General features: G+C 40.6%; 1 protein-coding gene across 4 annotated transcripts in view; it reads right to left on the bottom strand.

Annotated features, from left to right (window-relative positions):
- Atp13a4 (ATPase 13A4) overlaps positions 1-27,439 on the bottom strand; it is a 128,324-nt gene that overhangs the window by 81,507 nt on the left and 19,378 nt on the right. For all 4 annotated transcript variants that reach the window (XM_040270225.2, XM_040270226.2, XM_078043877.1 and 1 more), the window contains one exon: positions 5,951-6,124. In XM_040270225.2, coding sequence (XP_040126159.2) covers positions 5,951-6,124 — 174 coding nt within the window. The remainder of the gene's footprint in view (positions 1-5,950; positions 6,125-27,439) is intronic.

The raw sequence follows: 27,439 nt of genomic DNA on the forward strand, positions 1-27,439 counted from the left end.
TCACTCCTCAGTCTATCCCCAAAGGATTTAAAACCACGACACTAAAGTGATACAGCCACCTTAGTGTTTATAGCAGCTCAATTCACAATAGCTAAACTTTGGAAACAGCCTAGATGTCCTTCAGTAGATGAATTAAAAAAAAAAAAAAACTCTGTGAGAATCCTTGGAAAACTGGGAATAGAACCACCATTTGACCCAGCTATCCCACTTCTCGGTCTATACCCAAAAGACTTAAAAACAGCATACTTCAGGGACACAGCCACATCAATGTTTATAACAGCACAACTCACAATAGCTAGACTATGGAACCAACCTAGATGCCCTTCAATAGATGAATGGATAAAGAAAATGTGGTATATATATAAAATGAAATATTTTTCAGGATTAAAAGAGAATCAATTCATGGCATTTGCAGGTAAATGGATGAAGCTGGAGAATATAATGAAAAGTGAAATTAGCCAATCCCAAAAACCAACTGCCGAATTATTTCTCTGATTTAAGCATGCTGAGCCATAATATGCTCTGTGTGTGTGTGTGTGTGTGTGTGTGTGTGTGTGTGTGTGTGTAGGGGAGGATTAAATGAACTCTAGATAGGGCAAAGGGGAAAAGGGAAGGGAGGGGGCATAGGGTTAGGAAAATTAGTGGAATGTGATGGTCATCATTACCCTAAGTACATGTAAGAAGACATGAAAGATATGACTCTAATTTGTGTACAACCAGAGATATGAAAAATTGTGCTCTATATGTGTGAGATGAATTGTAATGTATTCTGTCATCATATAAAACAAATTAAAATTTTTAAAATTTAAAAAAAGAAACTGTGTATATATACACAACGGAATATTACTCAGCCTTAAAGAATTAAATTATGGCATTTACAAGTAAATGGACAGAGTTAGAGAATATCATGCTAAGTAAAGTAAGCCAATTCCAAAAAACCAAAGACCAAATATTTTATCTGATAAGTGGATGCTGATCCATAATGGGGAGGGGCAAGGGGAAAATGGAGAAACTTTGGATTAAGCAGAAGGGAGAGAGGGGAGTCAAGGGGGTATGTGTTGAGGGATTAAGATGGTAGAATGAGATGGACATTATTACCCTTATTTATGGGTATGACTGCACAAATGATGTGACTCTATATCATATACAACCAGAGAAATAAAAAGTTTTGCTCCATTTGTGTAAAAAATTAAATAAATGAATAAATGCATGTCTAAGGAATGAGAAGGTTTTAATAAGTGGAGATAAATACCTGTGTTTTGCATCTGTTCTACAGAGAACGTGTGTGAGAGAGAGGAAGAGGGTTGACTCCTTACAAGAGTGTCACCCAGCAAGGACAAAGATTTCCATCTGTTTTGTTCCCAGTTATATTCCCAGTAATTTCAATAATGTCTGGTGCCTGCCTGATGCTTGGTGAATACTTATTAATGAATGAATAAGTTTGGTGAAAAGACGGAGGGTAGAAAACGGTTTATGGCTAAAAGCATGGACTCTCTGCTGCCTCCATAAAAAAATGGTGCTGGTGTGGAGGATGGGCTGTGAGCGACCACTATGCTGAGGGGGCACTGAGGAGAGGCAATAGTCCACCCCCAACCGCAACAAGAACTCCGGCTGACTGACAAGGCTCCTGGTGGACTGTCAGACTTCAGGATGCCATTTGCATAGCTGATTTGCAGAGTTCCTAAGTTTTTAACGAAAAGCCGCCAGGCCTGACGTCTTTAATTGGAACTGAAGGAAAAATGCTGCTCTCAGAATGAAGTGCCTTGAGTCAGGCCTCAAAAGGAATCATCACAGAGTTCTCCTTTGCACATCGTGGGTCTTTGACAATATGTGATATGCAAAGAGGGTGAAGGGAAAAACGTGTGTGTGATTGCAAAAAAAGATGGGAACTGCAGAAATCATCAGGAGCATTTAATTCAAACCACCGATGAATGTAAATTAGGCTATTTGCATAGAAATGTGGCATCACTACAAATATTGGTTAAAATTCAGAAATACATGAATAATGAATAAATTCTACCTTAAAGTTTATAAAATAAAAAATGTAATTACTCTTGGAAAACGAAAAAAATCTTGCACTTTATGGTGCTTAATAAGAAAGGGGAAACCAAAAATAAACTGAATATTGAAAGTTTTCAGTAAGTACATCATGCTTTTTTTTAATGTTAAGAAATGACTACCTAATCAGTGTCTGTGATAATGATCTGCAATCTTACCAGTGTGAGATTGATGATAAATACCAAGTACTGATTTTCTAATAACATGAAGAATAGATAAACAGCACATTTTCAGGTAGGAGTCACCCAGTCCTCTCTAGTGGGATGTTGTAACAGTCCAGCTATTCTAATATAACTCAAATAAAAAATTTTAAAGTGTCATTTTAATGCAAATAACCTAGAAGCAGACTTTTAATCTATTGGTACTCGAAGCTTATTTTTGTCTAAGTCTTGGATAGTAAGAATGTTGGAAATAATTGAGTTCTTGTCTAATTACATAAAGACTAATTTAGAACCTCATTTATTTGAAGGGTCTCTGGCATAAAAAATCCATTTAAAATTACACACAAGCGCAGGTAATTAAAAATTAAAGTTGAAATCAAATGGAAAAGGCAAGATTGAAGTGGGTTGAAGACTATTCTGAGTCGCTCCAGGGGCATTGAAAGGCGAGAGGGAATACGTAGACTTGTAAAAGAGGCAAAGAAAGGTGTAGGATAGTGGGATGTAGCTTCCAAAGGCTCTGTGGTTTGGCTTTATTTTGATTTTTGGAGTATTTCTAGTATATGTTCATTTGCAAAAGGGACCACATTCAATCAGGAGAGATCACCTGGCTGGGATAGAAGAGGGCTGGGGATCCCAGTCACAAGACACCGTACCCATGTCTGCTGTCCTGGAAGGGCATGCCAGGCCTGCTGGCAACAAAGGAGGACACATCAGAGCCAGTCGGGCCTTTAGGCATGGACACGCCTCAAGCACAGCAAGCTCTTCTTCACAGAAAGCTTTTGGAGCCGCTTGAGCTATTAATAACAATACACGCATGCGCACGCGCACACATTCAAAATAGTCTTTGATAATCCATTTCACAGTTTGCAAATGGTTTTTATATACATAATCTCACTTCATCCTCACACCAGCCCAGTGAAGAATAAGTATGTTACTAGCCCCATTTTTAAAACTTTTTTGACATTTTTTTTAAACTTCCTAAGCTACACACGTACATAGTTTTTCACAGTTTTATTGGTGCACCATAGATGTACAGAATGATGGGATTCGTTGTTTCATATTCATATACGCTAGCTCCATTTTTAAGTGGAGTAGCCAAGATCCTGAAGAATTAGGTACAAATCTAAAGCCCTAGGACTAGAAGTCAAAATATTTGACTCCAAATTCCAAAAGGCACTATCTGCCTGTGTGCTGGCACTTTTCACATTTTTTCACCCTTGGTAGATTCTTCTTTCTGCATCTTCATTTTCCTTTTAACTGTTTCCCTCTCCATTTTTTCATTGTCCTCCCTTCCCTTCCCATTTTCTTGTCCATTTCCTGTCCATGCCTTGATCCCTCCAGCAGCCTCAGAGAGCTCTGCTCGGCCAGCCAGTGGTTCTCAGAGCTGAGGAGTCTCTGATTCAGAGATTTTGCTTCTGGTACAGCAAAAGCAGTGCCCTCCTGAGAACTAGTTGAGAGCTCATGGAAGGACCCGCAGGGTAGAGGTAAATTCATTCCATGCTACAAAGTAAGATAGGTCCTTAGATTCACATGGGGAAGTAGCTCTACGAAAGGACCCCAAAACTTTGGTCTTTCATCAAAATCATGTCCCCATTCTGTATTACTCAGCCAGAAAGAAGAATGAAATTATGGCATTCGATGGTAAATGGATGGAACTGGAGACTGTCATACTAAATGAAATAAGCCAATCCCCAAAAAACAAGGGCCAAATGTTCTCTCTGATATGTGGATGCCGGCTCACAATAGGCATGGGTGGGGGAGTAGGCGGCGCCTGGAGGTTTACCATTTGGAGAGTGGGGGGAGTGGGGGGAAGGAAGGGGGATTGGGAGTAGGAAAGACAATAGACTGAACTTTCATATGTTCATATATGAATACACGACCAGTGTAACTCCACATCATGTGCAAGAATGGGAAGTTATGTTCCATGTATATAGGTCAAAAATACATTCTACTGTCATGTATAACTAAAAACAACAAATTTAAAAATTAAAGAAAAAAACATTAAGACCCCATTCTGGGCCCCAGAAAACAAACCTCTCTCTACTCTGCCCAAGCAAGAAATTCAGACTGTGTCTAGGAGGGCCACTTATGACACTTTGCTAAATCTGGATTATTTTCCTGCAAACTTTATACATATCTAATGGCTGAGCCATGAATCAAATGTCCAAGTCTCTATTCCTCTCCCAAGGACCAAGACAGCTCCTAAACAGGAGCTATGATGATTTGCAGCAGTTTTCTCCGTGTGCGGTTTTTCGGAGCATTAGCAGTACCTGAGAGCCCACTGAACATGCAAACTGTCCAAATCTAGTGGATTAGAAACTTCAGGGAGTGAGCCCCAGCTATTTGTGTTAATGGGCCTCCTAGAATATCTGATGCCAGCTGAGACTTGGGAACCATTGGCCTAAGTATAAGCCAGTGGGAACAGCCCTAGACTAGGAGGCTAGCCCTAGACTAACTGTACACATGGTATTTAGTCTTAGGCTCCTCACTCACATATGAGCTCAGGTAAATTGTGTCACCTCCCCAGGCCCCACTTTCCCACCCATCCAATGAAGAAGTCTTGTATGTGAGTGCCAGGCACTTTCCTTACAAGCACATTCTATGAGCCTTCAAAAAGTATGCTTTGACGCTTCTGTGGGCTACCGCTCCCTCTCAACATCGTCAACATGAGTTGTCATCCGTACTCCACAATAATATCTTGCTTTCTTGAAGTCTTGAAGCTTATTCTTCAAGAACCTCTGGTTAAATTATAGTTCAACCTGCAAGTCAGTCCCTTAGCTGTCACCTGAATCAGGGTTACATGTCAGCTAAGCTGAGACCTAGAACAGGTAGCTCTTAAAAGGAACAGGATCCAGAATGAGGGGCGGGGCTGGTCCCCCAGCACAGCAAGTCAGCAGACATACTTCATCCTGATTCCCAGCGTCATGGAAAGTTAGCCCAAGCTTGGTTAGATTTCGGATTACAACATTTTCTTTTTTTGGCCAATTATAAAGCTTGCTGCTGTCCTTCCTTCTTACAGCATTAAATAAAATGTTCATCTAGAAAGATTTCAATATATAAAAAGAAGTTACACTCCCAACAGAAGTTGATTTATCAGGGATTTGGTTGTCATTCTCTGTCATTTAGGTTGGTGCCTTGTTAGATTCAGTGAGTCAGTCAGAGGGGAGTGCTCCATGAGACTGTCTTTTCACTCCTTCTGTAGGAATATCCAGGTCAGCCCCTCAGCCACCTCCGGTTAGTGGGATCACTACCACGTGCAGGAACAGGGAGAGCAGCAATTAACAAATTAGGAAGTCACTTCCCTGTGGAGCCCACAGAGGGATGCTTTCTACCTCCTCCCCAGCTCCTCTCTCCCTTCCTCTAAAGTCACTCCACAGAGGGAACAGGCATGGGTACATCAGGCTGGGAATAAGAGTCAGTGTGGATTTTGTAACCTGTAACCTGACTTAACCACTTCACACCCCTAATATCTTTAGCTCTTAATATGATTGTTCTCTAACATTCACAAATGTCACCATTTTTAAAAGAACATCACAATATAGGTCTTCTTAAACAAATCCCATCGTGTACAAATTATTGAATTCCCGGTAGATGCCAAGCCATGAACAGACCTAATCATACCGAGAGGGTTCATCTGCCACCTGCCTCATGCTCATCTCTCCAGCCCTCCTGCAGCACGACATCTAGGAACAGGGGTCCCCAGTTAATTACAAAACCAGGCAGACACTTACTGTTGTCCTCAGTAGCACAATGTCTGCTTCTTGCAAGGAACACGGGACACAGCTTGCCCAGACATGCCAAGCCGGTCTCCAATAAAACACCAAGGGGAGAATTCCAAATGAGACGATGGATCCAGCCAGGCAGAGGACTTTCCTGCAGCTTTGAGTCCGATAGCCAAATATTTCCTGAAATGGAATCAAAATGACTCTCAGTATTGGTTGAGCACAATAAATGGACAAATACTGATTTTAGCAATGAACTGGGGGCAGAGAGGGAGTGTTGACAGGGCTGGGGGGGGGGGGAAGACAAGGAGAGGGAGAGATACAGTGGAGCAGGATTCCTGACAAAGGAATTTCAGACATGATCCCAGACCTCCAAGGAAGAACCATCTAAATGCAAAAATCAGTTTCTACAATTTGGGCCCTCAGCTGCCCTGGGCCAAGCACTATACCACTATGCCAGGCGTTCAGATATATGGGTTATTGAAGTCTCCCAATTATCCCTATGGTCCCTGAAATATTACCCTCATTTCACAAACTATGGGACTGAGCTCAGAATAGCTAAATGGGACAAAGTGTCCAAGGCCTCACAGCCAGTTCCACTGCTAAGATTCAAACCCAATTCTGTCAGCTGGCGGGCCTTGAGTTTGATTCATAGCTACAGCAGACAGATCCACAAGCCTTGTGGCAGGAAAGCTAGCCATGACAGTGAACCAAGGATCCCCTTGGCTAGAATCAGCAAACCTCACAGGTCAGGGAAACGGGAATCAGGCTGTGAGGTTTGGAACCAGGATTCAGTGAAAGAATCTGATCACAAAAGGGTTAACAGCCAACTTGCTTTTGGGAGTTTGGTCACATATATCCCCATGTTCCTCCCATGTTAAGTAACAAAAGTAATTTGACATCAGAAGGGATAATACATAGAGATTCTGTAGTTCACATCAACTTGTGTTATTGAGCACCTATTATGAGACATGAGAGGATGTTATTAGATCCTAGACAATAGAAATTTGAACAAGATAAGAGATTCACCTCTAATATATGTCTAATCTAGACAAAATTCTTTCCAAGAAAAGTCTGGAGCAGAATAGAAAACTACCCTTTGAAGTTTATGGCCTTAGTCTCACAACTACTTTTCACAAAATCATAGGTATTCTTTTTACTGGTTATAAAACTGAGAAGGAGTAGAATGTTCTGGTTAAAAGCACATTCTCTGGACCAAGACACTTTGGGTTCGGAGACTAGCTCTGCCTCTTATTGGTTATGTGAACTTCACTAAGTTATTTAATCTCTTTCCTCCTCAGTTTTTTATCAATAAAATGTGGGTAGTGATAATATCTAGGGAATCAGAGAGCTGAAATAAAACTTTGCAACCTCTGCTTCCTGTCTCACCTGATCAAGAATACATTATCTGGAAAGATTCTGTGATCCGAGCTGAAAGCTATTTTCAAGTGTAATTATTAGATTCCCTCCTACGATTGGCAGTACAGACAGGCACTGAATGACATCCTTAGGTATTCTCCACATTTGGCCTGACTCTTATAAAATGTTTGCATTAACTCATATATAAAAGCTTTGACTTATTTGCAGAGTAGACTGTCTACCCTAACATGAACGCTCCTCTGGCCCAAGCTCCAGTTTTTGCTTTCCTGGTGCCACAACTGGAAAGGCTCCCCACATCACATCCCTGGCAATGATCTGTATGTCCCATATGGGAGTAAGTCACCATCATAGTTTCCCTCCCTGTCCTGATCCTTCCACCATCATCTCCAGTGTGCTGTTCAATTGTATACTTTTTCCTTGATAAACTTGTAGCCCCAGCCTCATCATTTTATCACCTTTAAAATACACACACACACACACACACACACACACACACTCACACATATGTATATATGGAAACTTTTATACTGCCAGTTAGTTGAGCCCCCATGTCATCTGCCTGAGCTACCCTGTTCTGTAGCACAAACCTCTCAGTTAGCATTCGTTTATTTATGGGCTGTGCAACAAGAGTCCTCAATACTTTCCAAAATATCTTCATGCTCTTTATTAAGATAACATAGGCAGGAATCACTGTCTTCATTCTCCAGTTTAAAAAAACTCAAGTTCCAAGTTACTATCTACAATAACAGTTATTATTAGTAACTAATTATTACTAATAGCGATGCTAGCAACTAACATTTATTGGGCACTTAAAAGTCGTTCACTAAGTACTTTACACATCATCCTCTGTTTAAGAAAGAGGAAATAAGTTTCCCAAGAGACAAAGCTCCTAAGTAACTGGGCCTCCACTGTAGACCTCTGAAGCACATGGAAGACAGTGTGAGCTGGCTATTTCTACTCTCAAGCTCTTCTACATTCTATCTTTAATTTCAGCTTAATTTAACTGATGTTTATTGGATCTGCCAAATAGCAGGCATGTGTGTGACCCAGAGATAAATGAGACAATGTCTCTAGCCTCAAGGAGCTCATTAGTTTAGAAGGGAGGGAAGACACAAATAGAAAGATGAAACACAGAGCAATAAAAGGGTTTTTACAGAAAGGTGACCATATAAATTGTCCTAGGAATGAGGTGCTACTAATAACACTGGAATGATGGGAGTAGACAAAGGTGTCCCTGGCAAGCCCAGCAAATTGGCCCCTGTAATACCACAATGCCACTCTAGAAGCTTCCTTATCGTCAGCCTGCTGGACACTATCACTCCATTTAGTGGCTCTGTAATCCATAATACTAAAATTACTAAATTTTCTGTAGAAACGATGAAAAAAATGTGGACAAGGCATGGACAATTATTGCTTCTTGAAGTGAGTTGAGTTGTAACGACTCAAAGTGAATTGCATTCCAGGAATTATTAACAGATATTGGGCTTAAAATTACAAAAATTGACATGGTGCTATTACTATCTCATAGAAATTTACTTCCTATATTCACGGAGTGCCTTCCACGTCCCTGAACATGCTTGAGGGAACTCTCTCTGCCACCCTGCATTCCACCTACTCTCACCTCCCACAAAAAAAGGAGGATATCAGTGAGCCAAAAAAAAGAACATTAAGAAATTTTCAAAAGAATATTACACAAATAATTAAACTCATGGCAGGCTGTGTGCATTATAGAACAGCACAGTGTTCCTGTCTTCATCCTTTGCTTACCCACACATTCTTCTCCTTCCTCAGTCCCTAGACGTTCCGGTCTTTTGCATCTGTAAGTGCTTAAACTTTGGCTTCCAGCTATCCAGGCCTTCTCCTCACAGGAAGACAAACTTTGGTCCCAAAGCAATGGTTTAAACTTCTTCAGGGAGTAGGTCAACAGAGAGGCCAAACCTATGGACTCTCTCTTTATAAAAATATGCACACCTCTCCATCGATTTTCAAGGGTGTTCTCAGTTCTTCAATAAGGCCCTGCTCTGGAGGCTCATGAGGTTGAATCTAGTTAATCTTTCAGAATTTACCCTCAGCACTTTAATTTAGGGTTTGACATGATGTAAGCACTTGGTGATACAGAAGTGGAGACATAAGAACATGGAAATGAAACAGGACACAGGTCAGTGGCTGTCTCCGAAGAAGTCTTTCCAGTGTGATGTCATCACATGGGGACTACCAAATCCTGAGAGTGGTTTTCAGCCTTCTAGTCCCAGAAACTGCTGAAAAAAATCATTGTCCACAGGAAAGACGCAGATTTCAGAGACCAGGGCACACAGAGGGAGGAACAGATGAAATCATCACACCAACCAGATCAATGTGGGGGTTGTATTATGATCACATTCCCTCCCCAACAGCACCATCCACAGTCATGGTTGTCCTGACAGTGGAGCTACATGTCAGCACAGTGCTTAAAATGGGCTCTGGAATCTTCTCTGACCATCTCACATCCTGATTGATAGGCGCCCTCTTTAAACACATTAATTTGTTCAATCAAATTACAGTCAAATTTTGTTGGCCTGGGAGCCATTTAGTCTCTTTTGAAGACATTTTACATTTCTCTACAGGCTTTGTTTAATATTTGAAGGTTTTAAAAGATTCCATTTTTAAAAGTTGACCTCCCTGAAGATAATTTCTTTTCCCTTATTTCGAAATGTTAGGTGTGAAAAGAATACTTTGCTGTAATTTCCATGCATTACAACACAAATCTGTCAAATGAATGCGATTTACCTTGCTGCTTACCTCCACTCTGATACCTATTAAAATTTCTGCTTCAGTAGTTTCTTGTTTGCCACTCTTTAGTACAAAGGAGAATTTCCCAAGCTTCTAAGTTAATGTGACTTTGAGATTTTCATACTGAACAACCTAATCCACAAATCTGGAGGCACACAAAGAATAACCTGCAGATAGGTTTCTCATTGACTTGCTAAGTATTTCTTAAATTTTTAAATTGGTCCCCTAACTATTTTCACACAAAAAATAGCCATTTCTGTTTTTTTCTTCCAAACAAATCAGAAATTGTGGCCCTATTTCCCCCATGTTCTTGTACTGTAAGAATCAGGCAGAGAAGACAAAAAGACACCTTCCAAATAACCCAGGAAGGAGTTTGAACTCCACCCAGTGAGAGGATGCTGTCACAATCCATATCCACACAAGGGATTGAACGCCATGCTTCACGCACGTGGACCACAGCAGCACCCAGGGGCATGGATGACTCTGTGAACGGCATGTGGACACGGTGCCAAGTATTGCAATAACATCACGACCACTTCATAAAGTTAAAAGCAAATTCAATTTAAAGTATTTTTTAAGGATACAGTTAGATAAAATAAACCATACAGAAAGGGTATGGATATGAATAGGACACAATAGAAGACAATGGCCACTTCTACTAGGGCCAGGCAAGGGTGTGACAGGTAGGACAATTAGATGCAGGTTATTTTCAGGGTCCCAGTTTTCATCTGGGTGGTGGGGTTTGTCACACTATTCTGAAGAACTAATGGAATAACTAAGCTAATGCCACATAACCTGGACAGATAACCAGAGTCCGTCACAGACCCAAGATTATGGATTATCTAATTGGGAATATCTGAAGTCATGGAAGAAAAGAAAGAAATAACCAGCTGGGGTGAGGAAGAGGTGCCCGTGGTAAGGAGCAGGTGCTCTCCTGATTCCTGTTGTCCTTGCCACACTTTATCCTCCCCCTGCCACTAAGGTCAGCAGTGGTCCAGTGCAGTCTGACAATTCACTTTGCACATCTCTCATCTCATCCATTCAGCCCAATCATTAGAGTTACAACTTCTCCCTGGAAGGTAGCGGTTCCCCTCCAGAGGTGAGCTTGTCTCCCAGGGGACCCTTGGCAATATCTGGAACATTTTTGGGGGAAGTGTCACTCTCAATGAGGTAAAAAATTGCTTCAGGCATCTTTGTGGAATATGTAGTGGCATTCTTTGCCACTACACATTCCACAAAGCAGGGGAAGGGCCCTCTCCCAACCCCCATAAGAAAAACTCATCTGGCCCCAAAGAATGCCCAGGTTGAATATCCTTGCTTCAAACATTTTGGTTTTCCCCACCTAACCTAAGCAGACCTCTAAGACCTGCGGCCTACCATAACCTCCTCAGTGCCAGAGAACTCGGGACGTTTTGATTTTGAAATCTGCAGAGAAAAAGGACTCATGCTTAACACCCACTGCTATGGTTTGGGTGTTGTTCGACACCATCAAGTGTTCATATTTAGGGAGCACAGCCCCCAGGAGGCAGTGGTGGGAGGTGGTAGGATCTTTGAGAGGAGAGGCTAGTGGGAGGTGCTTAGGGCTTTGAATGGGGCACACCCACAGAATAGAAGACTGGTCTTCTGGAGTGAGTTCTGGAGTTTGTTTATAAACACCTGAGTCTGACCCTGGAGTTGCTCTCTGGCTTCCTGACTCTAGATGTTCATGAGTCCTTTCTCCTTGCCCACTCCTGCCATCTGCCATGGGGCCCTCACCAGGGTCTGTGCCATGCTATTTGGACTTTGAGCCTCCAAAACTGTGAGTTAAATAAACCTCTTTTTCTTCATAAATAGCCTGCCTCTGAGATAAATGGATGGCGGTGGAGAAGATAATGCTAAGTGAAGTCAGCCAATCCAGAAAAAAACAAATGCCAAATGTTTTCTCTGATATAAAGGGGGATGACTCATTGTGGGGTAGGAAGGGAGAGCATGGGAGGTTTAGATTAATTCTAGATAGGGAAGAGCGGTGGGAGGGAAAGGGAGGGGGCAGGGGATTAGAAAGGATGGTGGAATGTGATGGTCATCATTATACAAAATACTTGTATGAAGATTTGAATTTGGTGCCAGCATACCTTATATACAGAGATATGAAAAATTGTGGTATGTATGTGTATTAAGAATCGTAACGCAAAAGAAAAAAGGAGTACACGTATAATGGCATAAACTGGCGTGAACATACTTTATATACATAGATACGAAAAATTGTGCTCTGTATGTGTAATAATGATTGTAATGCATTCCACTGTTTTCGTGTATTTAATAAATAAATAAATGGCCTGCCTCTGGCATTTCATTATGGTAACAAAAAGTGACTAATAACAACCATTAAGGTCAGCAGTGGCCCAGTGCAGTCTGACAGTTCATTTTGCACATCAGCAAATTGAGGGGCTGAAAGAGGAAGCAATTGCCTACCTGGTCTCTTCTTTCTGCCTCCCTTCCTGACCTCATCTTGGGCCACTCTCCTTCTATCTCACTCTGCCCCAACCCTAGGACTATTTACACTTCCTTGAATCCACCATGCCCTCTCCCACCTTACTATCTTCCTTGGCTACTTCTCACCTCTTTAAGCACCCTTTAAATGTTTGCTTCTCAGATCTCTTAGCCAATCATCCTATGTCATTAAGCCCCTGATCTCATACGCCATATATAATACTTTGTAGCAATGTCACAATTAGCAATTTGTATATTTATTTTTGCTTGCTTTTCTGTGTTTCTTCCTTTCTTCCTCCACTAGCAATTAGACTTTTAAGTTCTGTCAAATTAGAGCCACTCAAGTTTGTTTCCACCATGGATATTATCTGCATGCAGTGCACACTCAATAAATACTTGATGAATTAATAAAAAAAAATAAGTGACTATACTAAAGGAAGAAGGGAACGAAAAAGAAGAAAGATGTAGGGAGAGACACAGGGAGAGAGGAAACAAAAATTAAATTCTTTCCTTATTCCTAGCTCAACAGATTCAAGTGGATTTTCTTCTTGAAATGAATAATAAAATTAGTCTCCTGGTGGGGAAGGGAGAAAACATAAGCAACCCCCAGATACTGCACTGTGCCTTGGACCATTAGGAAATGTTGAGTTGTCCCTGTCATTTTCATGACATTCAAGCTCATCTCTAAGGCCATCTTTGTTGAATGAGTGCTTGCATTTTTGCTGTTTCTTCCTCTTTATAGTCTGTCTCCATGAGACACAAAGATGGTAAAAGGTAAGACTGAGTTTCACAAAACCACTACCTTCAACAGAGCCAACCAAGGGCCTCAGCTAGAAGGAACCAATGGTTGGACACCTGCTTTAGGCTGCTGTTCAGGCCTAAAATGTGTGTTCACAGTCACTGTTGTGTGAACTGGGCTGATTTTTCAGTCTCGTACATTATTTTACAAAATACAATTACTAACAAAACCAAGAAACTCCAAGGACCTCTTGTCAGCTAGGTCTCATTTTCCATTAACAATGCTCACAGCTATTGAGAGGTGACACAAGAAGGCTGTGAGGCGATCCTTACGAACCAAGTGGCCATGCTGCTATTCTCTGCCTGGTGGTAATGTCACTTAACCCAGTTGCATTTCCCAATTTGGAATGTCATTTCTCTCTCATTCCTAAAGGAGGCATGTCACTTCTCTCGTCATGGAAAAACTGGACTCCCAGTTTCTCTTGCCACAATGGCCTTACCTCATGTGATTGCTGTGAGACTCAGTGGAAGAGCACCTGTCAGGCCCCAGTGCCCAGGAAACCACCATACACATGTTCCAGCACAACAACCTCCAACACAAAGCCTGTGCTTCCATTCAATTAAAATTTACCTACTATAGCTCAGGCTATGAGTAAGGTATGTCTGCCAAAGATAAATTTTTCACCCTCAAAGGACTAACAGAAGAGATGATGAATTAAAAAATAACGATAATTCAGGGCAGAAAATATTAATGCCATATGAGAAGCACAAAGGAAAAAATTAGTTTTAAATGATGAAGAGATCGTAGTGAGATGATAATTAAGAAAAGCCTTCCAGGAGAATTGCTACTTGAAATTGACTTGGAGAGAATCCGTAGAATTTCAATAGTTGGAAAAGGAGGGGAGGAAAGGGAGCCTTGGAGTGGAGGAGCTAGTCCTCAGCAATGGTGCTGAGTCTGGAAACAGAGTACATCTAAGGACAAGTTTAACACATTGCGGGAGGTCAGCGCACCACGGCATTAGTTAACCCAGTCTCACGTGGTTTGATAATGCAACTTTACAAGGGACTCTGGGGTCCTAAAATGTATAACTGCTCTAGCTTATGGTTAGACAACTGAAAGCTTACTAAACACTGGAAAATAACACCCACATCTTTCCCCACCCACAACCACAAGTGGACCTCTCTTGATTGCCCTGAGTTAGTATTTCCAGGAAAAGCCAAGGGCAGAGGTTGCTGCCTATGGGCATTTCACAAGAGGTACATTCTGATTATGGAAGTAGGCAGGACAGATGAGCTTGGGGCTTTAGTTTTTTATGACTAATCAGAGTTTCCTTCTCTTAGCCCAGGATGCTGTCAGCATAAACTCATTCTTATCACAATAGTTAGCTGGCAGAAAAACAACCCATCCCAATCAGTGGCACCAGACAAGGTGGTAACACCCTTCCCTGTAAATGTTCACCCAAACTTGGATTGAAGGTCATGAAAACTCACAGTTCCTGTAAATAATAACTTCTTATTATGCTCCCATCTCTTTAAATAAACATTTTCCCTATATGCAGTTTTGATTCTCAAGCTTATAAAGTAGGTAATATGAGCTGCAGATCAGAATAAGGAAGATTAGGTTCAAGGAAGTTAAGAATGTACCCAGAGTCACCCAGCTGGTAGGTAACAAAGCCACATCCTTCTTAATTCAAGCTCTTCCCACCCAACAGGACTGCCTCTCATGAAGATACTCTCTCCTCCTTGCTCCCTAATATTCTCATCTGCAGGTGTCAGAGGGGGACAGCTCTTGAACACTTGCTGATTATTCACATTTGAGCTAATGGATGTGCTGCCCGGACAAGTTCTCAGATTCCCCTTAAACAGGTTTCCACAAGCTTCAAACTGCAGAGTGAGAAGAAAGAGGCAGGAGGAACTCCACCCAACAGCCAGACAGTAGTTTCTGCAGACAGCATTCTAATCTCTTGCTCTGGTGATCTTGGGCAAGAGGCATTTCTAGGCTCTCCTGTGATGCTGAAATTGAAACTGCTCTTGCTGGACATGTCCTTGGCAAGGTAAGAAACAGGTTTGGGTTTTGTGCCCAGTGCCTGGCACAAAGCAACCAAAACCCTTGGGATTTCCAGAATAGCAGGAGTGTATTTGGTTATTCGGACTGAGCCCGTTTCAGCCAGACCTGAGTTTATACAAAGGTATACACATATGTGTCAGGAAACCCTGAGGTTGGTTACTTGGTGGACTCCTCAACAGCTTTAGGATGTGGGCTGGTGGCCAGAGGTGCCAACCATGTGCTTAGAGGGCTGGAACTTCAGCCCTACCCACCCTCACCTCTGGGGCAGAAGAAAGGCCAAAATCAACTTCACTTTTGCATTCGAACTTCAATAAAACCCCCATATGACAGGATCAAAGAGCCACAGGGCTAATGAAGACATCCAGACCAGGAGAGAATCATACCTAAATTCATGGAGACAGAAACTTCTAAGCAAGGGACACTTCCAGACCTTACCCTATGTACCTCCTCTTCTGGCTATTCATTGGTATCCTTCATAATAAGCCAGTAATAGTAAGGAAAATGTTTTCCAACGTCTCATGCACCATTAGCAAATCATCAAATATGAACGGGTGAAAGGTATGGAAACCACTCCACTTTGTACCCAAATCAGACAAAAATATGGGTAACCTGGGGACCTGCCTGACACTGTGCCTGACATCTGAAGTGGGGATAGTCTTGGGGACTGAGCCTGTAAACCTCTGGAGTCGGCACCAACTTTGGGTTGAATTGCAGGACAATCCAGAGGAAAAAAACAGCTCAACATTTGAGAGACAATAAGAGCACAAAATGGATCTGGTGCAGCCACCCCATCCAGGCAGCCTACTCACCACACGGTGCAAAGAACCAAGACGGGGAGTGAGCAAGAGAAAAAGCAGCTCATTAAAGACAGAGGCTTAAGACCTAGAGCTGCCACTTGTGAATCTTACCATCTGGAAGTTTCTACCCCTTCTATGAAATAAGAATAAGAACTCTTACCTCCCAAAACTATCCTAAGAGTGAAATGGGATAAAAAAAATTATGAAAGTTTTATTCAAACATGAGTTGATATTTTGACAGGAAATAGACTGAAGGCTGCCTGATAAATGCTCAGAGACCCCTGGAAAGTCATTGGCCCTCCATGTGGTTCAGATCTTAGGTCCCCTCACCTCACAAGCTGCAGTATGACCCAATCACTCTAGCACACCTCCTTTTAAATCCCCATGGAGCTTTTCTTCTCTTATATTTTAGTGTGTGTGTGTGTGTGTGTGTGAGAGAGAGAGAGAGAGAGAGAGAGAGAGAGAGAGAGAGAGAGAGAGAGAGGGAGGGAGAGAGAGAGAGAGAAAGAGAGAGAGAGGGCTAGAATGTACATTTCCAAAGAGCTTTGGCCTGTCTTGTTGATGACAGAGTCGGGGCAGGTAGCAGAGCTGTTTCTGGCACACAGTAAACCCCCTGATATTTTTTGAATGAATGGACAGCTTAGATGACACTGTAAGGATCTCAAGGTAAGGACGTAGATGGGACTACTAGTAGACTGGTGAGTGGAGAGGCCAAATATGATCATCATACATTGTTATCACCTGATGATTGCTTATCAAGTATCAATGAAACTCATCGTTTTTCAAAGAAAACCAAGATCCTAAGAGAAGTCTCATAATAGGATGCAGAAGGAAAAAAAAAGCACAGGAATAACAATGATCTTCTTCCAAAGTCACTCTTCTGCTCTTCCACCAGTGGAGGATGTGTCTGGACATTGAATCTCGCCCCCTGGTATCACTATCACTATCTGTCTGTATCCCCAGGTAGCAGTAGTCATTTAACATATGATTTTAGAAAATGAAGAACTTCTCATAATCTCTGAGAAAGAAAAGGCTCAGAGATGATCAAATGATGCATTCTCTTTACAACATCTTCAACAAACGCTGTCCTGACTTCCACACCTGGAGTGAAGCAAACTCCTTACTGGGAAACCTGCTACATCTTCAGATAGTCCTGCTAGCAACCCACCGTGCTGTGGGCCAGACACGAGGCTAGAGCCCAGAAGGCGGACTCCAAGCCCCCTCCCTTCTCTACATACATTTCTCTGTCAACCCAAAACAATCCCGCTCCTATCTGTCTAATATATGGATTTTCCATTAGAAGTTTGTGATTAAACAAGGATCTGTGTAGATACAACCATTTTGAAAATCACTACATTACCAAGCTCTCCTGATGAGATAGCCTGATATATTTTCCAAATGAAGGAAAATTGTGAAAGAAGCGAATGGAAAGCATGCCACAGACCACAACTACTACACCCTTTTTCGTGCGTAGGGGGAGCTTTCTAACATTACTGATGAGTAATAACTTACTAAAGCTATTTTTGGATCAGGCACACTGGTTCTCACCCACAGTCCCCACACTGGGAGGGCTGAAGCGGGAGGATCACTTGAGCACAGGAGTTCAAGATCTGAATCAAAACAAATAAACAAATAAGTCACTTTTGAAAACAATTTGGTATCATATAGTAAGAGTGAAGTAATATGTACCATGTGACTCAGTAATGTCATTCCGGGCATATTCTCTACTGAATCACCTCCTTGTTTGTACCAGGATACGCACACGAGAGAAGTTCAAAGCTAGATACAATTCAAAGGTCCATCAACAAAGAAACCAACTTTTAAAGGATAGTTTTACTGAGATATATTCTGCCATAATTAAAATTTTTAAAAAGTCAATTTTATGCAATAATAAGGATCTATCACAAGAATTTAAAAAGCAGAAGTAGCAACACATGAAAGAATATAGCTCGGTTTCAATTATATACAGTTGAAAAATATTGTTTGGGGATGCCTATATACATGGGAAAGACATTTGAGAGGCAAGGAAATGATAATTACAGAAGTCACGTGAAAGGGTGACTTTCTTCTCCAGATTGGAGAAGAGCCATGGGCATGAATTATTAACTAGCATCCCAGGAGAGCCTGAAATGATAGTGGTGTTGTTCTCTGACTTAGACAGTGATCACATGGGTTTTTATTTATAATTAAATTGGTTTTGCATATTTTTGCACCTTTATATAACCTTTTTAAAAATGCCACATACTCTCAAATTATTGGAATCTATGTTTGCTCATGGGGCCCATATCAATGCTTGATGGGCATGTGAGTCCGTGCATCCACAGCAATAACTCTAAGACTTATCAAGAGTTGTGGTCCAGGGCTGGGCTGTAGCTCAGTGGTAGAGCGCTTGCGAAGCACTAGGTTCGATCCTCAGTACCACATAAAAATGAAAAGATAAAGGTACAATTAAATAATAATAAAAAAAATAGTTGTGGTCCATAAGTTTGCAATGACTAGTATCAGGGAAAAAAACTGTCCTGGCTTAGATATGGGAACCTTAGATTTTCATGTGAATTTTCATCCTTTTAAATACCCCTTCCCCACCCCTGGGGCCCATTTCTCCAGCTGCAATAGAAAGGGATGAATTATATGATTTTGTGATACTTGTAGCTCTTATAGCAATAGGAATGTGCTGTGTATCATTCCTGTGATAGACCGCAGTCCTCTCATGGGTGTACATCCAAGGTCAAAGACTCTTCCAAGGAGATCCCTACCTGCATTTTAAAGCAGCCCATGTGATCTTCAACATTCAAACTCCAATTTTTTTGTACTGGAGATTGAACTCAGGGGCACTTGACCAGTGAGTCACATCCCCAGCTCTATTTTGTATTTTATTTTATTTAGAGACAGAGTCTCACTGAGTTTCTTAGTGCCTTGCTTTTGCTGAGGCTGGCTTTGAACTTGTGATCCTCCTGTCTCAGCTTCCCAAGCCTCTGGGATCACAAGCCTGTGCAATTGTACCCAGCCCAAACTCTGGCATTATTTTAGGGGAAAATAAAGGATGGTTTCTTCTGCACTGTTTGTACAAATAGGTGCTCACCATGTTATGGAGACCACCTGCTTGAGAACTGTCAGAAAGTCTCTGACAAGAACATGTCACATGCAGGAAGCCCCACGGGCCCCAGGAATGGAAAGAAGCTTGCCACTGCTTGACTGCCTAGCCATTGTGCCATACTAGTCAACCGAACATCAAAATAAACCAGTGTGCCAAGAGGACCTGAGTCACTTTTCTAACTGTGTTTGGACTTGAGCATCGCCATAAAGAAGAATCCTTGAAAGCCTTCGGATGGCACCATCAAGCTGAGTGAGGCATGGTTCCGGTTTTAACTGGTAGAAAAGAAGCCCCCTTATCTTCTGGAGAATTTAAATTAAATGACAAAAGTGGAAACTGATGACATTGGAATGGGTAAAGAGGAAGTGAATGACTTGTCAATAATGGAAAATTGCAACTCTAGATAGAGCAAAGGGGAGGGAGGGGAAGGGAGGGGGCATGGGGGTAGGAAAGATGGTGGAATGAAGTGGACATCATTACCCTAAGTACATGTATGAAGACATGAATTGGTGTGACTTTACTTTGTGTACGACCAGAGATGTGAAAAATTGTTCTCTATATGTATAATATGAATTGTAATGCATCTTGCTGTCATATATAACAAATTAAAATTTTATAAATAAATAAATAAGAATGGAAAATTGTGGCCTGGTGCAGTGGTGCGTGCCTGTAATCCCAATGGCTCTGAAAGCTGAGGCAGGAGGATAAGGAGTTCAAAGCCAGCCTCAGCAAAAGTGGGGCACTAAGCAACTCAGTGAGACCCTGTCTCCAAATAAAATACAAAATAAGGCTGGGGATGTGGCTCAGTAGTCAACTACCCCTGAATTCAATGCTCGGTACTCAAAAAAATAAAAGACTGGAAAATTGCTTGGGAGAATTGTGGAGCATAAGGAAGACCAGAATTTCTGCTTTTTAAAAATTCTCTACTCACCTGATCCAAGGTAATTCAGGACATTAAATGCTGGGTCAGATAATTATAATTATCTCAGAGACTACCTATACTTTCATTATTCTAGAAGCAATACAAGTAGATTTTATAGATCAGAAAAATATTCTTTAAAAAACTTGACATTCCCACCACCTAGAGATCACCCCAATTAACAACTTAGTTCATACTCTGCTTTTCTTTTATCAAAATTAAATCACACTGTAAATGCTATTTTATAATCTGCTTTTTTTATTCCAGGGCCTTTATTTTTCTAGATCAGTGAATATTTATATCATCCAAAACCCTTACTATATTCTAATGTCACAATGGACCCACTAGTGTCCAGTATGACTGATTTTTCCTAACTAATTTGGCACTCATCTATTTCTTATCCTATATAATGGCTAATGGATGTTCACTTCATAATTATCCATTAAGCTTTACATAGTTTGTATAGCTTTGCATAGGTAGACCATATAATATTAATAGATGCATGATATATAGTATATAGTACTGTATTTCACAATAAAAGATAGGGAGAAACTATCAGATACTCTCATGATTAGCATAGTACTTTTGATGGTTCTTATAATCCAGTTCTTTCCTTGTTTCATGAGACCCATTCACTGAAGGGCTGGCTGTTCTGCAGGGGTTCATTTGCTCATAGCTACGCTCACCCTCCAACACCCCCAACATACTGATTTCAGATGCTCCATAAAGTCAGTGGATAAGTATAATCTCTAGCTGATTTCATCATCATGACTATTGTTTGTTTGCTTATTCATTTGTTTGGGAATAATTACATTTATCCCACAGGAGAATGGCAAAAAGTCATCAAAGTTTTTGTTGATAAGGAACTTAATTTTTGTTTTATTATTTTACATTCTGATAAAAATTTTACATGTGATTTTATGTCAATTTACGTTTGAATCTAAAGCAAACAAAAGAAGGAATTTCCTTAGTATAGTGCTTGAGATCTTTTTCATATAATGGCACTCATAGAAAAATGATAATATTTGCACAGTATAGATCAGGTGAATGAATACAGTTGTTTGAAGCTGAAGGAGACTATCTTAATATTCCTGCAAACTCCCCAGGGCCATCTGTGATACAGCAGTTCCATAGCCAGGCCTCATCCTGCATTTAGAGCAACACAATAACTTTCTCTCATTTCTTTGTGTCTAATCAGAATCAAATCGGGCAAAGTTACACTTAAAATGAATATGTCACCATAACTACTCACCATTCCTCCAGATGTTCTATGCTTTCTCTCTGCTTTTATTCAAGCACATTTTTTAAATGTTTTTTGTTTTGTTTTGTTTTTGCTTTTCAAATATCAAGTCCCACTTTTTACTCTGTCTCCTGGGATTCGGGAGATCTGTTAGCAATCTTTAAGTGTACTATTCAGATGAAGCTTTGTCCATGACACCTCCTCCATCAGAATTAATCACAAGTTCCAAATCAAACATTACCTATACCCTTCCCCCTCTCTCTCTGAATCACTACCACATCATTATGCGTTCAGTTGTGTGACTCAGAAATCTAGGAATTTCCATTAATATTCTCCTCCTCGTTTCTCAAACATCTAATTAGTCCAAGGCCTATTGATTATCTTCCAGATATTTCTCAAGCCCTGACATTCCATTCCCTTGCTCCATCTCTAATACTACTGCCTTACTAGTTCAGCCTCTCACTGGAATCACTACAAGAGCCTCTGCGTCCAACTCCACCTCTGTCTGAGGTTGTCCACTCCACTACAATGTGAGCTTTCTAAATAAAGGTCTGATTTTTCACTTCCCTGCTACAGTGACCAATTGTCCTCACTTCTCCAAGACTAAGGGTTGTGAGGTTTTTGGTACTAATTCCTGGAAAGTTTGGACAAACAAATGAAGTTGACCCTGTACTTAGAACTCTTAAATCCCTTTAGGATGCATGTAAAGTTCTATCTAAACTTCCCATTCTATTTTTTTTTTATTTTAACTCTCTCTTCTCCCTGTCCCACTCCACCACACACCACATACACCCTGCACACCAGCTCTGTCAAGCTACATTCAATTCTCCTAATGGAATGTGCTTTGTTCCTTTACATCTCAGTACCCCTGGACACTGTGTCTCCTTAACCTGGACCATCCTTTTCCTTATCTTGGCTTGCTGGTAAACTCCTGTCCATCCTTCGAGATTCTTTTCAAATGGCACTTTTCCACCAAAGCCACACAGAAGCTGGCTGTAGCTTCCTCTGGGTTCTCAATGCACCTGTGTGTGCTGTTATCACAGCACAAACCTGCTGCACCACATTCTCCACCACAGATTGAGATATAGGCTTTTGTTTGCCTAATGCCTGAAACAGGGACTTGCACATAAAATGCGCTCAATAAACAAAAGAAGAAGGAAGGGAGGGGCTAGATAAATATGCTGACAGTATTTACCTTAATCACTTTGCCTCCTGTAAAGAATTTGTGGGTTTTTTTTTTAAAATTGACGTGCAATAATTGTACATAGTCATGGGGTACAGTGTGACGATCAACAAAGTACACAATGTGTGATGATCAGATCAGGGCAATCAGCATATCCATCACCTCAAACATTGATCATTTCTTTGTGTTGGAAATATTCAAAAGCCTAACTATTTCAACAGATATAATAAATTATAATTAACTATAGTCACCTTACTGTGCTAGAGGACACTAGAACTTAATCCTCCTGTCTTTTTGTACCTGAAAGCCCACCTCCTCTGTCCTCCCTCCCACTCTTCCCAGTCTCTTATAATGATCATTCTACTCTCCAGTTTCTATGAGATCAGCAATTTTTTTTCCCAAGTGAGAACACATGGTATTTGTCTTTATGTTCTTGGCTTTTTTTTCACTTATTATTTTTTTCCACTTATTTCCAGTTCCATCCACATTGTAGCAAATGACAGGATTCTATTCTTTTTCATGAATAATATGAATCATGTCCCACTACATATATGCATCACATTTTCTTCATCCATTTATCAGTTGATGGACACTTTGGTTGCTTCGTTTTCTTTGGCTACAGTGAATGGAGCTGCAGTCTAACATGGGAGTGCAGATGTCTCTGTGACATACTAATCTCATTTTCTTTTGATATATACCTAGGAGAGGGATTACTGTATCATAGGATAGTTCTGTTATTAGTGTTTTGAGGAACTTCCATAGTACCGATTTACATTAGAACTTGTGTTTCAAGTAGTTGAATAAAATGTACCAGTCCCCCTTAGAGGGTTAGATCCTTGGGGCAGGGACAGAGCTTTATCTATTTTAAACCTGCACAGCATCCAGGCTGCAGGGCCTCATTGCATTTGTTCAAATTATATAGTTTGGGTATTGTCTAAGGTTGAGAAAAGATGGCTGATGTGGAGGTCTCTGCTGAAGGATATATCAAGAGGAATTACAGGGATGTGTAGATGTGGTCTAAATGTGTGGAGTCCGACCCCTTACTCACTGTGATCGCCATACGTTTGTTTACCTGTAGTGCAGCCAAAGCTTCCCCAGGGGTAACCTCTTTATCACTAAAGGAGTGTAAAGGGTTGAAATCTCCCACCAAAACCAGGCACCAGAAACTGCTGAAACAGCTCTTTCCACAACTAGATAATAAATTCTCTGCTAACTGTGAGAAAATGAGCCTTTGCTTAATGTCATACAGCTGCTACCTCTAAGTCATAATATCTAGACAGATAGACATTAAAGATGGCACTACCAACCCTGTGCATCAGGATCACATCGACATATGTTAAAATGAAGATGCCTGGGTTGCTACCCCCAATCTCTCGGGGTAGGGCCAGAGGACCAGAACATTTCCCACTGCTTCAATTGATCCTTATCACAATGGCATCGGGGAGCTGCTGATGGATACAGGAAAGGAAAGGACACTCTTTCATTTGAACAGATGATATTTCTTTTGTGAAAGAGTTGATGTGGATCCAATTTCTATAAAGTGCTAACATGAGGCCCGAGAGGTGGCATGTGTTGGGCACATATTAGCCAAGACTGTTCCTATACTTGGAGTTCCTTAGTGAGAAGAACATGCCATTTTTACCTCTATGTTCAGCATGGCACTTTAGCATCCAGAATAAGAACTTACAGAAGATAAGTCCTTAGAAAACTGAATTACACCAAACTTTGGATGGTTTTGAAAAAGACTGGAGGGAAATCTAAGAGCAAGGTGTTATTTCTGCCTATTAAATTGGCCATGATATTTGGCAAGCACCAAAAGCTGGCCAGAGGGCAGTTCCAGGCATTCTTGAACTAAAGTGTTTGGAGCCTTCTTGAGGTGGCAACAACTTTGTGCAAAGCAGTTAGTAAATTTATCAACAGCCTTCAAAATGTTCATAAATTTTTGTGTAGTAATGCAATCGTTGTTTATAGGAATTGATCTTAAAGAAATAATCTGAAATGAAAAGGTATAATTCTCCAAATATTTTATATACAAGTGTAAGACACACACAGACATTGCAGAGAACTCAATTGCCCAAAAGTGGAAGAAAGACTGAATTATGGCACTTCTACAAAACGCAATACTGTTCGATCATTAAATTCATGTTTACAATACATTATAATAGCATGAGGAAATATTTATAATGTATCAAGGTGAAAAAGGCATTTATAATTTAAGTTTAGTAATATAGAAGAAATTGTTTGCAGGAAAAAAGCTGGAAGAAAATATATCAGGTGTCAAACATGAAAGAATCAAGAGAGATGTTTACTTATTTCCTGATTGTTTTCTGTGCTTTTCAGAAAATTATAAGTAAAAATAAAGAAGAAGAAAAAAAATTATTATAGGTAAGTCTCACTAGACTTCCACTTCTGAAAACATACATTAGTATTTCCTGTTTCTCCCAATAAGTTCCACTAAAATCCCAGAATGTTATGTAGGAAAAAACATTAAGAAGATGACCCTAGTAGAGAGAAGAAAGAGTGACCTTAGAAATTAAGCAATGAATGACATAGTGGTCAGTTCCTGGGGTTTCTCTTCTGCCTTACATATACCATGCTCAGAGCTGAAGAAGATGGCAACTCAGAAACAGAACAGAGTGGAGGGGGAGGAGGGGGGAAGGGGGGGAAGGGGGGTGGGAACAGGAACAAAACACCACAAGAAAAATTAGCTCTCATTAGCCAAAAGAGCAGAAAAGGGGGGAAGCTAGCAAGACACAAAACTTCAATACAATAACCACTCTATTTCAGCCAAACACCACAGAAAAAGTGTGACCTGTCCCCACTTACCACCAAAGACAGGCTAAAAACCTGTGCTTTAGCTCCCCTGCAAGATGCTGTCAGAGAAGGTCGAATAGGAAGCTAGGACTTTGATTTGAGTACCCTTGCCCCTCTGACCATGTGACGCCTGGCCCTCCACCCTCACCAGTCTAAACAAGGCTTCTCTTTCTATCCGTGCTGAGATGTTGCCAGAGGAAACCTAGTAGAGTCAGGACTTTCCCATCCCCCCACCACCAAGGCATCAGAGGAAGTCATCTGAGAACAGCAGTGAAGCACTTCTAATCCTTACAGTTAGGGAGCTGTCAGTGGAGGCCCAATGGACAGCGTACATTTTACTCTCACCTAGCCCCTCACCCAGGCTTCACGTGTCAGTGGAGGCTGAGTGGACAGCCCGAACTCCTCCCACCAGTTAGTAATAATAGGACATCACCATGTTCTTCTCCTACTGGAATAATGTCAACAGAAGCCAACTATGACAAAAGTTTTAAATAAGATCCAGAGTCCCATAACATAATTCCCAGAAGTTTCAGGTTTTAATCTGAACAAATCAGTTATCATTTCAAGAACCAGAAAGGTCTCAAATTGAAAGAAAAAAGACAAACCATACATGCCAGCACCGAGGTAACAGACATGTTATAATTATCTGATAAAGATTTTAGGGGCTGGGGTCATGGCTCAGCAGTAGAGGACTTGCCTAGCTCATGCAAGGCCCTGGGTTTGATCCTCAGCACCACATACAAATAAATAAAATACAGGTATTGTGTCCAACCAACTACAACTAAAAAATAAATATTAAAAAAAGATTTTAAAGTAGTCAGAATTAAAATGCTCCAATTACATGAACACTTAAAACAAATGAATAAAATAGAACATATCAGAAAGAATATAAGATATAAAGCATAACCAAATGGAAATTTTAGAACTGAATAGTATAACACCTGAAATTTTAAAACTCAGTGGATGGACTCAGAAGCAGTATAGAGGAACAGAGCAAATAATCAGGGTGTGAAAGAGAAAAATAAAAATTATGCAATCTAAACTACAGAGAAAAATTCACATTAAAAATTTTGACCAGAGACTCAGGGACTTGTGAAACTATAGTACTATAACAAGACATCTGACTATTTACGTCATTGGAATCCTGGAAAGAGAAAAGAAAGAGGAAATAATTGAAACTCAAAAAATCAGGGCTGAAAACTTACAAATTTAGTAAAAGCCATAAACTTACAAATTCAAGAAACTGAATGGATCCCCAAAAGAATAAGCATACACACAAAAAAAATACATGGAAAGAAGGATAATAGTCATTACCATACAATCTAACAACAAAGAAGAGAAATCTTAAAAGCAGTCAGAGACCTACACTCAAAGGGGAAAACAATTTGAATACATATTTTTCACCAAAAGCCATAAAGTTCTGAGGGAAGTAACACAACACCCTTCAAATGTTTAAAGAAGTAACTGTGAACATTTTTTTCATATATTTTTTGAACATTTGTATTTCCACTTCAGTGAATTGCCTTTTTAGTTCCTTTGCCCATTTATTGATTAAGTTATTTGGGGTTTTTTTTTCGGTGTTAAGTTTTTTAGTTCTTATAAATCAGCATACTACAGTGATGCAGCCACATCAATGTTTATAGCAGCTTGATTCACAATAGGCAAGTTATGGAACTAACCTACATACCCTTCAACAGACGAATGGATAAAGAATGTAGTATATGCACACAGTGGAATATTACTTAGACAAAAAGAAGAATGAAATTATGGCATTTGCTGGTAAATGGATGGAACTGGAGACTATCATGCTAAGTGAAATAAGCCAATCCCCAAAACACACAAGGCCAAATGTTCTCTCTAATATGTGTATGCTAACACACTATAAGGGGTGGGGATGGGAGGGAAGAACAGAAGTTTATTGGATTATACAAAGGGGAATGAAGGGAAGGGAGGGGAATAAAAATAGGAAAGACAGTAGAATGAATTAGACATAACTTTCCTTTGCTCATATATGAATATACAACCAA

This window comes from Ictidomys tridecemlineatus, chromosome 3 (genome assembly GCF_052094955.1).
Source record: "Ictidomys tridecemlineatus isolate mIctTri1 chromosome 3, mIctTri1.hap1, whole genome shotgun sequence".
In the NCBI taxonomy this organism is placed as follows: Eukaryota; Metazoa; Chordata; class Mammalia; order Rodentia; family Sciuridae; genus Ictidomys; species Ictidomys tridecemlineatus.